The sequence below is a fragment of the Castanea sativa genome, chromosome 9 (genome assembly GCF_040712315.1).
Source record: "Castanea sativa cultivar Marrone di Chiusa Pesio chromosome 9, ASM4071231v1".
NCBI classification, from domain to species: domain Eukaryota; kingdom Viridiplantae; phylum Streptophyta; class Magnoliopsida; order Fagales; family Fagaceae; genus Castanea; species Castanea sativa.
In genome coordinates, this window is record NC_134021.1 from 10803701 (window position 1) to 10817520 (window position 13820).

The 13820-nt window shown below is 31.5% G+C and overlaps 1 protein-coding gene across 1 annotated transcript; it reads left to right on the plus strand.

Moving 5' to 3' along the window:
• Positions 1 to 4372: 4372 nt before the first annotated feature.
• On the plus strand, positions 4373 to 6886 carry LOC142609929 (beta-fructofuranosidase, insoluble isoenzyme 1-like). The gene is made up of 5 exons (XM_075781656.1): positions 4373 to 5224; positions 5352 to 5510; positions 5854 to 6095; positions 6209 to 6299; positions 6519 to 6886. The coding sequence occupies exons 1-5, from the start codon at positions 4373 to 4375 to the stop codon at positions 6696 to 6698; spliced, it is 1524 nt and encodes a 507-aa protein (XP_075637771.1). The 3' UTR covers positions 6699 to 6886.
• Positions 6887 to 13820: the final 6934 nt, after the last annotated feature.

A 13820-nucleotide genomic window follows, 5' to 3' on the forward strand; every position in this document is an offset into this window, starting at 1 on the left:
ATTATTTTGAATAATGCTAGAGATACAAACTATTTTACAAATTTTTTTACAAACTACTGATGTAGTGAATGATTATTGGTAAATGAAAAAGTGATATTAATAGTGGGTCTAAATGAAAACCAATAAGAGGTTTGTCACATCAACATTTATAAATAGTTTGTGACTGTAGCATTACTCTATTATTTTTATAATAAATTTTAGGTGGCAAATTGTTATCAGTGAACAAAAAGAAAATATCAATATTGGGCCCAAATAAAAATCTTATATACTTCTAAGAATTTTTTTTTTTTTTTGAGAAAGCAAGTATATACCGTTAAGAACCTTGTACTTTGATTAGCACATATATCTTGATATTTTCTAGACATTTTAGTGTTTAAGATATTGCACTTAGTGTAATTACCTATCTCCACTCAAAAAATATTTTTGCTACTTTTACTTTTTAATTTTAACTTTTTCTTACTCTTTTTTTTTTTTTATAATTTGAGAATGAAAGTTTTTTTTTTTTTTATAACTTTTAGTCTCAGTCATGCAGGGCTATTACGTTTGAACTTAATCTCAATCCCAAATTTCCTATCTGTATTGTAATTATCAAAATTATAAAAAGATAATCCAATATGCTTATCGTAAAAAAGTCCCAATAGATTTAGGGCCCGTTTGATAAGAGATTTTTAATAATGTTGTTATTGTTTTGTGAAAATACGTGTAGGTGAAAAAATCTTATTTAAACACTGAAAACTGTTCTTTAAATATTGAAAACTATTCTTTAAACAACAGTAATAAACACTCCCTAAATTATAAACACAAGATAATTTAATTGTTCCCAATTCTACGTGTATCTGAATTATGATATTTGTCATTTGACTCCGACCTTGAATACGTCAACCTTAAATCTTATAATACTACAGATAGATTCCGTCAATAATATCTCCCCGATAATCCCAAAGATAGTAAATCCCACAAATCAAAATAATTTTCTCTTCATTTTATATTTTACCTTAAAAAATCCTCATTATTTCGTGACTTTTTTTAATAGCGATGCACTAGTTGTCACTAATTTCTTTTAGAAAAGTTTTCACTGTTATTATTTTATTGTGAGAAACATGACGTACACAACCATCATAAATAGCAAATTATTATTGATTGTTACGGGTGAAAAAAGAAGAAGTAATTTTAGTAGTAAGTTTATATTAGAATCGGTAACAATTTACTATTTAGGGTTTGTTGCGAAAGTATTGTGAAAATGTTGTAGATATTATCTTATTTTTTTGATATATTGTTAATGTTATCATTGTTGGAAAAATACTATGTCCATAATATTTTTACAACACATTCTTCTTAAATCTTAGACAACGAGTTGTTATTTATTATTATTAGTGGATAAGAAAGCAATTTCAGTTGTAGATTCAAATTAAAAACCTATAACAAGTTGTTACCTAGAATCTTATTGTGAAAAGATTAGAAAGTCTAGTTTCCTATTACAACTATTATTGTAGATTTTTTTGTTTTAGGTACGTGGAAAACCAACAAGATAAAAATCCCATATAAACAGGAGAAGAAGTTTTTTCCTAGTAGTACTAGGACTAAAATAACCGCTAGGCTAATTAGAAGTGTTTATCCCAACAATAAACCAAAACCAATCCTTGTTATTTTCAAAATCTACCACCACCTTATCTCTCTCTTTCTCTCTCTTCTATCTATGTATATATATAGTATTAGTCACCTTTCAAGCGTCTCTATTCTCTCTGTTTCCTTTGATAATGAACATGGCGAAGTTCCTACCAGTTTTGCTATTCCTTTTCTCTCTTTGTGTTGCTGTTCAAGCATCGCACAAGGTTTATCCAGAGTTTCAGTCTCTGCATTCTGAGAAAACGAGTCAAAGTATTGAGACTCTGAATCTAATTCAGAGAACTGGGTACCACTTTCAGCCTCCTAAGAACTGGATTAACGGTATGTACTCTCTTTTCATATTCTAGAAAGAAAGTACAAACCTTTTGGTATGGTTTTTTGTTTATGGTTTCAACTTTCGATTCCTTTTTTTTTCTGTCTCGGTTTCTTTGTTTGCATGCCAAGTGTTTCAGTTTCTGAATTCCCGAAGAATGGTTTTGTTTTGTTTTACCACTTTGTTTGTCTTACGTTTGTATAATTGTGCTGGAATGGCAAGAGCCAGAAAATTTCTTTAAGGGTCAAAATAAATATATATACAAAAAAAATTAAATCCAAAGAATAACCTTTATACACATATTTGTTACATAATTTAAACAATGCTATTTTCTTACCTATAACAAACCACATTTAACCTTTTTTTTTTTCCCTAACAGTTTCTCTAATTTTCTAAAAAATAAAGAAGAATTTTATTAACAAGATTTACTTATATATTTCTAGAATATGCATGCTATTGTGGTATAAAAATAATTAGATCATTTAAATTCATATTTTTTATTACCCAAAATATAAGAGGGGAAGTATTTTTGAGAAGTCATTTTATATGTCGTTTCATCATGCATGTACGTGTTTATGCTTATATTACATTGGGCTAATGCCTATGTGTTTAGTCTAGAATTTTTTGAATTGGTGTTTTATATTTTTATCATGCAACATTTGGAATACAACACAAGTCTCTACTTAATTATACAATAAATTTTACAATTTTTTTTAATTGAGTTGAGAGGTTTTGATAGGTATACAATAAAAATAATGTTAATAGTGAATTTTAATTAACTTGTATTCGGTCTTAATGCTTATGTGTTTATGCTTATATTATATCGGTCGGGCTAATGCCTATGTTTTTATGCTTATATTACATTAGATTAGCCCAGCTCAACTAAGCATAATTTCAATTATTAGTCTAGAATTTTTTTGAATTGGTTTTATATTTTTATCATGCAACGTTTGGAATACAACGCAAGTCTCTTACTTAATTATACAATAAATTTTACAATCTTTTTTTTCTAAATTGATAAAAACATTTGAATTTATATATGAATATGGTTAAAAGTTTTTGATTGAAACATTTGAATTTATATACGAATATGGAATGAAGAGATTTATATATTTCTCTAATTTAGAGTGTGATTGAGACCAATTTTCTTGTTAAGTTTTTAGTTTTTACTTTTTATATACAGCTTTTTAAAATTTTAGAGCATATTTTGATGGAAAAACTTAACATGCATTGCATTTGTGAATAACCTAATGGTTCAAAGTAGCTCCCTTCCTCAAGAGAATCTAAGTTCAAACTTGCCCTTCCACATGTACGTTCTTGAAGGGTGAAGCACGGTCCAATGTCATTCTATATTTTTAATAAGGAAAATATTAACAAGCACGGTTAAGATTTCTCTTAATGGGTTGTGTTAATAAAAAGGATAAAAAGTTGTTAAAAAAATTTCCAAAAAAGATAAAAAATTATAAAAAAGAACAAAAAACTACAAAAAGTAAAAAAAAAATGTATAAAAAGTTGTTAACGGGCACTTTACAGTACCCTTTAATACAACCCTTTAATAAAGTGGCTTCATTGGACCGACCAATGTTATTTTTTTGATTCCTTTTCATTTTGGACCTTTCCATAACATTTAAAGGTCTGGGTCACTTTGTTGTTTTGTTGCTGTGTTGTACCTATTCAACAGTAGTTGGTACTACAGTATTCTCTTTGGTTTGGTTTGGTTTGGTTGGGGCACGCTTGGGTATAATTTAACCCATCTATAAGGTAGTGGAAGCCTTTAAAAGTTTTGACACAATTTGTGGCCTTAGCTCGAATCCGAAAGGCAATATTCTTCCTTTGTCTGAATGCATGTTAATATAATTGTTTACAGGTAATATTGGTACGTGCTCTTTACATGAATATTCTAATCACTTTGCTGCTATGGTGGCCAAAAAGAATGCATTAACTATGATTAAGATACAATAATTTTTAAGATACAATGGTCATACCAATAATTTTTACTTTAGTTTGTGTTAGGTCTTGATCATGAAGATCTTTATCTAATCATATTATGTAGATTTCAATAATTGTGGAAACTTAATCGTTATTTTGTGATAGATTGCAATTCATATTCTCCATGACATTGATGTCCTGTTAATCTGCTAGTTACTAATAGCTTTTTTCTGGCCATTAACTAGTGTTTTACCCTTAAATCAATCTGTCTCTAATTGTTTATTAAGTATTATAATTACTCACAGTCACTGACTTCTTTTCTTTTTCTTGGGTATTCAAATTCACATAACAATGAACCAATAACAGATCCAAATGGTGAGTCTTTGGTAATGAACTTTCTTTTTTCCTTTACATCATTTTGTATTCTTATTCACCCCCTTTTTTAACTTTTTTTTTTCTTCTTCTTGGCTTTATATGTTTTTCATTTGAATGCAAACAGGGCCTATGTATTACAATGGACTCTACCATCTATTCTATCAATACAACCCAAAAGGTGCAGTGTGGGGCAACATTGTTTGGGCCCATTCAGTATCAAAGGACTTGATCAACTGGGAGCCACTTGAGCCTGCCATCTATCCCACTGATCACTTTGATATAAATGGGTGTTGGTCTGGGTCAGCCACAATTCTCCCAGGCAACAAACCTGTTATTCTTTACACTGGAATTGACCCCAAAAATCGCCAGGTCCAAAACTATGCTATCCCAAAAAACTACTCTGATCCTTATCTCCGTGAATGGGTTAAACCCAAAGACAACCCCATAGTTGATCCTGATAGAAGTGTCAATGCAAGTGCTTTCCGTGACCCAACAACAGCTTGGTATGGAAAAGATGGGCTTTGGAGAATTGTAGTGGGTAGCAAAAGGAAACATAGAGGAATAGCATACTTGTACAGGAGTAGGGATTTTGTGCATTGGGTTAAAGCCAAACATCCTCTACATTCAAAAGATAAAACAGGTATGTGGGAATGCCCAGATTTTTTCCCAGTTTCATTGAATGGTAAAAATGGAGTGGACACTTCCTTTGATGGGCCAGATATAAAGTATGTTTTGAAGGTGAGCCTTGACCTTACAAGGTATGAGTACTACACTGTTGGACAATATCACCAAGGTATAGATAGGTATGTACCTGATAATACTTCAGTAGATGGTTGGAGTGGGCTGAGATATGACTATGGAAACTTTTATGCCTCAAAGACATTCTTTGATGTTGACAAGAACAGAAGGATTTTGTGGGGTTGGGCCAATGAGTCCGACACAGCTAAACATGATGTTGCAAAAGGATGGGCCGGAATTCAGGTAATACTAATGTTGAATATTATTTTGGGATTAATACTTTGTTGTTGTTATGTGACAAGTACTTATATATAGGCACAGTTGCTAACAAGTTGCTTACAAAAGTAATGTTTTATTGGAACTGTTTCAGCTTATTCCGAGGGAGTTGTGGCTTGACAGTAGTGGGAAACAATTGATACAATGGCCTATCGAAGAAGTAGAAACTCTTAGAGGGGACAAAGTTCAAATAAAAAATCACAAGCTCAAAATGAGAGAGCAAATTAAAATTAAAGGAATAACTGCTATCCAGGTTTGCTACTTACATTGTATTTTTGTTCGATAAGTCTCGTGACACTATTTTTCTCTTGTCTTCTTTTTTTCTTTCTTTTATTTTTACTTTTATTTTTACATCTGATGATTGAATTTATTGTGATCGATATATTATAAAAGTGATGTTATTGATTGGGCCATACAGTAGTGATGTTGTTTCATAATTTATTACCTTAACAAGTTTCGGAGAAGATCGTAAAAAAAACAGTCGGCATTTTTGTTTTACAAGCAAATCATTACATTATTATGGTACAAATCAATTCCTTTCAATCAACACTGAACACGATTCATTTTAGTGATCATTGTAATTGATGTTTTTACAGGCTGATGTTGATGTTACCTTCTTGTTGCCGTCGAGCTTGGACAGCGCCGAGCAATTTGATCCTAGCTGGGTAAATGCACAAGATGTCTGTGCTCTAAAGGGCATAAAAGTTGAAGGCGGGGTTGGGCCATTTGGGTTGTTCACATTAGCTTCAGAAAATCTAAAGGAATACACTCCTGTCTTTTTTAGAATTTTCAAAGCTCCACAGAAACATGTAGTTCTCATGTGCTCTGATGCAAGAAGGTAATTGTGTGATTATTGGTTAATTTAGCTGCCTTTTAGAGTAGTATAGTAATTTTTTGTATCTCCTCTTGTCGCCCTTTTGACTTGGTTTCTATATGTTTGCTTGTATATAGTTCCTCTGTGAGGAGTGGACTATATAAACCATCATTTGCAGGCTTTGTAGATGTGGATTTAACAGATAGGAAGCTCTCTCTTAGGAGTTTGGTAAGCCCTCTCAAAAACATAAGATTAAATTCAACCTTAAGTTGTTTTCATTTTTGATCCTTTAATTTTGTTAAAATGAACATTTCGAATACACAATCAAACTTTATGAACTAAAATGAAAACAATCTAGAACTTTAAGGGTGTGTTATTTAGTACATGGTAAGGATTAAATCTTTGTTTTTCTCTCTAAATGTTTGAGTTGTAAATGTTCTACTGCAGATTGATCATTCTGTTGTGGAAAGTTTCGGAGCTGGAGGAAAAACAATCATCACATCAAGGGTTTATCCTACATTCACAAGCCTCAATGATGCTCGCTTGTTCGCATTTAATTACGGGAAAGAGAGTATTACCATAGAGAGTCTCAATGCATGGAGCATGAAGACACCTCAAATTAGCTGAAAGAGAGAAGAACTAGTAGTTTCTTAATAATGCTGAAAATTTAGTGTTTGTTAGTAGTATTTAAATAATCATTTTGAACCTCAAAAAAAAAATCTGTACAAGCCAATTGAATAAGAATTATCTCGTTGATGATAGTTGGAAATTCCAATTAACATTGTAGATGCATGCTGGTGTTTATTTATGTAATATGGCAGAACCTTTGGTGTTTAATTAATGCACATGATTCACATGATGTAATTTTTTTTTCATGGTACTATGGGTTCCATCTCTTCATTGTACAATTTTCTACATTAGGAGACTTAATGCGATCAGCTAGATTTTATCCGAATCATTTAATTGTTCTTTTGTTGCGAGGCCCGTCCTATTACACTTGTAATTTTTCTCAATAAAATTTTACCCTTTTATTAAAAAGAAAAAAGAAAAAAAGAATGTGAGTACTGTACCTCGTATTTATAATTGGAGATCGTGACCTGCCGAGCTCTATTTTGCACGTTAAATAGACCAAGTACCGATTTATCAATTTCAATCCATAGCTGTTGTGATCGATATCATCATCTATATTCTATACTAATCGATGAATTTGAAATTCCATTGAGTTGTTGAGTTCTTTTTCATGTTAAGTTTTGCCTTTTCTCTTTTTATTTAATTTTCTTCTTTCTTTTCTTTCACAGAAGATTTCATCATTTTTAATTTTTTCTTTTTTAACGTTTATGAAGTTATTAATTTTGAAGAATATATTAATTATTGAAATTTTAAAATTTAAAATAATAAAATGTTAAGCTAGATACTGTCCCACGTTTTTCTAAAAAAAGAAGATACTCTCCCACCTCCTGTAAAATGGGAAAAAAAAGATGTTAATTAACAAAAAGTTTAAATATAATTTCATTAATACCACCGTATACTCTTGGTGCGATGGTCACTCCACAAGTATAAGTGTTTGTAGAGTGTGAGGGGCAAGAGCCGGGGTTCAAGTTTTCAGGAGGAAGCTTCACATACATGTACGCTTAGATTAGGCTAGAGTAGAAATTCTATCTTGTATATAAAAAAAAAAATCATTAATAAGGGTGTTTTAGAAAATTTGATCTAAATATAATTTCATCCCACCACCTTATGTCTTTTTTTAAAATTTATTTTTATAAAAATAGAAATTCTAATCTAGCATAATCTAAGTGTATATATGTCTGAAACTCCTTGTTAGAGACTTGAATCCCGACCCTTGCCTCCACACTCCATAAGCACTTATATTATAGAGTAATCATCGCGCCAAGGGTGCGTGGTAGTTCCCACCACCTTATGCTACTATACTAAACTGTAGAGTAATATTTATTCCTCGGATTTCTCAACAGAAAAAAAAATATTTATTTCATTCCAACTTATTGTATTTATTGTAATACTAATTCCTAAGTAGCATGTTGTTGCTAGTTTTAAACTAGGCCCACCATTGACATTAATTTTGTATTCATTAATAACAATTTGTCACTTAGGATTTGTTGTGAAAATATCGTGGATGTAGCATTTCTCATTCCTAGCTATTACCATATAATCACCAGTATAATATACCAAATATGCTTTAAGTCTACTTAATTACACAATAAACTCCCCCCCCCCCCCCCCAACAACTTTTGAATTGATAGGTTTCGATTGGCATATAATATAAGTAATGCCAATATCATTATCAATCATTATTTTAAAACTCAAAAAATTGTGAAATTTATTATCTCTATCATTACTCTTTGGAATGTAGCATTTTAAAAAAAAAAAGTTTCTTAATAGAAAAACTTAAATATATGCACAAGAATATGGACATACAATATTGTTTGTTTCTTTTTTTGATGACTAATGCGTGCTTTTATTGTTTGTTTGTTTGTTTATTTAATTTCCTTAACACGCATTACAGTTATTTAAATTTTAAAGGGTAATGTTTATCTTACACTGTGTGGTTTTTTGAATCTTAGAGCATCTACATTAGTGCATCTAAAATACAAAAAAGTGTTCTCCACAATTTTCCTCCAAAACTACCAGTGAGTGTAAAGATATGCATATTTACACACTTGTTATAGTAACCGTGCATATTTGCATGGTTACTGTAGATGTGCATCACAATAATTTATTCTTTTTTTTTTCTCACTCACCATTCGGGTTCCCTCTCTTTCCCAACGGTCACAGCAACTCAGCAAAGAAGAAAAAGACAAATATCCAACCACCAACTCAGCACAACCCAACCATCATCTCTGCAACCCAAAATCGCCGAAAAACCCATTCCAAATCTAAACCAAAATCAATAAAAACTAAATCCAACGAAAAACCCATATGAAAAATCTAATAGAAACCCACATGAAAAACCCAACGAAAATCAGTTAGATCTGCCATTGTTGCTGCTGCTGGATCTACCTTGCTGCTACCACCGTGTTGCCTTGTTGCCATCACCAGATCCAACCCAAATGGACTTAGATTGACATGGGTTTGTGTCGAAGTGAAGTTTTTTGGTTTGTTTTTGGAGTTTTCTAGTTTATTAATGGAGTTTTCCGGTGAAGAAATGGGTGAAAGAAGAAAACTTGACCGGTGAAGAAAGATGAGAGAAAGAAGAAAAAGAAAGAAAATTCACCAGGTGAGAGGAGAAATTATATAGTCCTCTGGTGGACCACGTCACTTTCCACCATTCCACTAAAAGACTTCCACTTGTTTAAAATTGCTGAGTCAGCAATCAGTTTTTGTTTAAAATTTTTTTCTATCTCAGCAATTTTAAACAGGTGGAAGTTTTTTAGTGGAATGGTGGACCATGTCACTTATCCACCATGAGGACCTTATAATTTATCGTGTGTGAGAGAGAGAGAGAGAGAGAGAGAATAATGTTGAGAAAAGAAAAGAGAGAAAGTGGGTTTGACTAGGTTGTTGAAATAATAAAAAAGGAATATAAAATGATTATTTAAAAAAAAGTGTATATAATAGATAAATTGATGTGAGAGTTTTGGATAAGTGACTGTGTAAAATAAAAAAAGTGGGTTCTTATGTTAAAATAGACAACAAATTTTGTACAACTGATGCAATTGCTCTTATCTTTTATAAAACAAAATATGATGTGGCACTATGTAATATGTACCTGGTAGATATAAGTTAAAAAGGTAGCCCCACCTGCTATGATGTGGTACTATCAATGGTGACCCCATAAATTTTTTCCAGAGTGTTCCTTAACAAGCATAAATTACACAATTTAATAAAAAGAAAATTTTATATATTGACAACAACAACAACAACAATAAAAAAACTTGCAAATACATAAAGTTTTACAATAAAGCTTGTGGAGTTCAGTTTTAGTTATTGTTAGTGTTGCTGAATAGGGATGGACGGCGGTAGTTGGGGAGAGTAAGTGAGACCCGACCGATGGTCGAACCGGTGACGTCATAAATAATATAATTAATAAAATTTTAAATTATATAAAAAAAAGTTTATTACTAATAATATGATAGCAAAATGTAAATACATAATATTTAGTGACACTTTTCGTGTAAATTTAATCAAATTTCCTTACAATGGACAATCACATGTTTAATTATAATCAGAATTTTAAAAAGTTTATTATATATATATTGAATTAATTGATGTTATATAAAAATTGAGTAACTTTTTAAGTTTATTCACTTAATTAACTAAAACTACTATTTCTTTTAATCAAAATTATTGGAAAATGAAAAAAGAAAAGTAATTGTACAATAAAAAAAGCTAAATTTACATGATTTTGGCCAATTAGTTGTATAATATATATTATAATGTTTTTAAGAAAAAGTAGTCGTACAATGACAGTGTGTCAAGTAAAACAAAAAATAAAAGTAAAGCCGTAATATAGGCTTAAAAGAATATAAAAGCATGTGGTTCTTTTTGCTTGAAAGACCCTAATATATTATTAAGTTGCTATAATTATGGACCAAAATTTAATTTTATTGGCATATAAAAAATTAAGGGTGTTCCCAATTTTTTTTTAAAGGTAGATAAATATAAAATTTTAAATTATTATGTATATATATATATATATATATATATATATATTTTTTTTTTTAAGGTCAGGGTGGTCCTGAGACCACCTTATGGACCACCCTGGCCATAAGGTGGTGCAGAGATGATGATTATTATTATTATTGTATTGATGTAGCAAAATGCAAGGGGAAATATCCAAATATAGTAATAGTCTAACCAGTTTTTGTTAGAGGCTTCTATAATAGCTACTCGTATCTAATTGGGAATAGTTTTAGGTTTTTTTATTGAAAGTTTGCTAAAATATACTTGTGCTTTAAAAAGTATGAAAAAAAAAAAGAGATTTTAAAAACACTTTTATCGTTCTGCTGTTAGGTTATTTCCTGGAATTAGAGTAAAACATAAGTGTAAGATATGTCTGTGAGAGAGTTTACCACACAACTCCTAATTAAGTCCAAACGAATAACATAAACAAAAATTTTAAGATTGCATAAATGGTGAAATGGTGGCAGACTATATATGTGGTTGACTGTAAATGGTGAAAAAAAATAGTAGATTTATGTAAAAGTGACAAGTAATGGTCACAACCTAATACGTAAAATAGTAATAGCAAAAATTTAGACATTTTATGTGTTACTACAACTAAATTCTAATTCTATAGGCGTCCACAAATGTCACTTTTGTTTTTTGTTTTATTTTATCTTTTGTATTGATGGGTCACCACCATTTTAGCTTTTTCATTGTTTAAATGCGCAGCATATTACATTCTCTTTCAAAACAATATGACCCAATTCTTTTTCATCTCCCATGTTTTTAATGCCTGCTCTGTTCCACATCGAAATTTAGTAGTTCTACTGACACTGTCCTGCAGGTCTTTTTATGGGTGGTAGGGTAGGGCACTTAGGTTTTCTTCAGCTCCTTCTGAGTCTTTCATCACATGTTGATGTTGATCATCGAGGAGCACCACTGGAGATCCTCGAGCATGATTCCATACCTGATCAGCTAGCATGTAAACAAGTGCTGGGTTCATTTGGATGGACCAGTACCCATCTTGGATGCATGTGTACACTGGTCCCTAATTTTCCAATGGTATATGTAATGAACATCTTTTGGATTCGTGGACCGCCATGCAGGCTCTTTTGAGTGGTTATTGATGATCGAAATGAGAACCCTATTAAAATTTTAGGTGTGCCCTGTCCTTTTCAAAATAACATGTACACAAGAAGAAATTGAGGTTTTTGTCTCTAGTTATTTTTCTTTCTAAGAAAAAAATATTTGATAGTGAACAAAAAACTAGCCTATCTCCAATTCATTGTTGGAAAATATGGCTAAATAAACAAGTTTTGATTCAACAAAACAAACCCTAAAAATTTAGCATTGACAAAAATAAATAGATAGAGTTAGAAAGATCTCACAAACTATAGAATCACACAAAATGCGTTGTCTTTAAAGGTTGATTCGTGCCACCCGGAGTAGAACTCGGTGTGAATGACTCTCTTGGCCGAACAACTCTCCAAGATTAAACTATAGTAATTTCTTCAAGTTGATCACACACTCAAGTAAGAAGAACTAGGAACAACCTTACTTGCCTTTCCTTTCTTTAAAAAAAATAAAGCTGAAATTTCTGTGTAGCAAAAAAAAAAAAAAAAAACAGAGCTAGACAGAGAGATACGGCTGGAGAAGAAGAGAGAAAGTATGAGTATTGAATAGTGTGATTTGTAGGGTTTATAAGCTAATTGATGTGAAGGCTGATGGGCTGCACCAATGGTTACTGTGCATGCCAACGGGCAGCACATTAAATGCCCCAACGGGCTGCAAGTTTAATGCCCAACAGGCATAACCAAATTGGGCTAAGGCAAAAGGAAGGAAAAAGAATGAGGCCCAAGAGAGATAGAGACAAGTTTAAGTCCAACCCAAGCCCTTAGCCCATTATCTTTCAATCTACCACTTAAGTGGTGCAATGGTTTATAAACCTATATAAGAACTCATCTCTAACCAATGTGGAACACAAGCATAGTTTAAGAATTTGAAACACACTTACTCCAACATACATCAGTCAAGTCGTCTAAAGAAGGATCATCCACCCATAATATTGTACATCCAGGGTCATAATGAAGGTTTCGTTTATAAGTGCCTTTGAAGAGGTCGTCCAAGACTAGAAGGGTTGTCCAGCTCACAACGTGACTTGGACGACCACCCAACACTTATAGATTTTCAAAGTGAATTTCTACCCAAAACTTATAATTCAGACCACATTCTACTATTCTGAAGTGGGGGTGAATTCCTTATTCCTTACTAAGTTCTTCATTTCTTAGAGCAGTTATAGAAGTTAAGTCTGAATCTTCTAGCTTCCACCCACGTTGGGGAAGTTACCAAACAAGTAATTACTCCAAAACTTACTATAAAAGGACTCAACCATATCAATTCAAGGCAAGTTTTCCACACTCCTAAAGTTGGAATTCTTGAGTTCTAGAAAGAAAACTAACTTAGCACTGAAGGGTTCTTGGCCGATTCACCCTGGTCACCTTTGATATTGTCTTTCTTTCTTTTCAGGCCTTCTAGACAACCTCAAGCCCATTGAAACTCTAACTATTCAATCTACTAATTTTCTGTGCATCATCAATATTTATTTTACATTCTAAAAAGCTACTTTATCTATTTTATTATCAACTCAATTTATAATACATCCATGACCCAGCATCTCATTTCTTACTTTTACATACAATCCAATAAAATAATATAAACTACACAATCAAATAGTATAAAAAATCTATTTCTCTCTCTTCTAGCCAACAATAAAATATGATATTTTAGTTTTACTATCAAGTTACATACAATAATTCCTGCATTTTTACGAACTTATGGTTCATAGTTGCTAAATTTTATTAGCAAAGGTAATTGTGGTTTTACGGGGGGTGAGGATCTAAAATAGCAATTTGGGTGGTTTTACACCCTAATGCTTATGATAAGAAATTTAGAGCTTTTAGACAGTACAACTTGTGATTATTGTGTAATTTTAATTACTACTATTGACACCATTGTTATTGGACATCAATCACATTTTGCCACCCCTAGCACATACAAAAAAAGGTTATGAAGTTTTTTGTGTTACTAGATTATTATTTTCTTTTTTATTGTTTTCTTGTATGTTTC

Bases quoted from the DNA above. Each gene is read 5' to 3' on its own strand.
- LOC142609929 (XM_075781656.1), top strand. From the start codon at position 4,373: ATGTATTACAATGGACTCTACCATCTATTCTATCAATACAACCCAAAA. The intron at 5,511-5,853 runs GTTTGCTACTTA...ATGTTTTTACAG, and splicing joins AAGGAATAACTGCTATCCAG to GCTGATGTTGATGTTACCTT. The intron at 6,300-6,518 runs GTAAGCCCTCTC...GTTCTACTGCAG, and splicing joins AGCTCTCTCTTAGGAGTTTG to ATTGATCATTCTGTTGTGGA.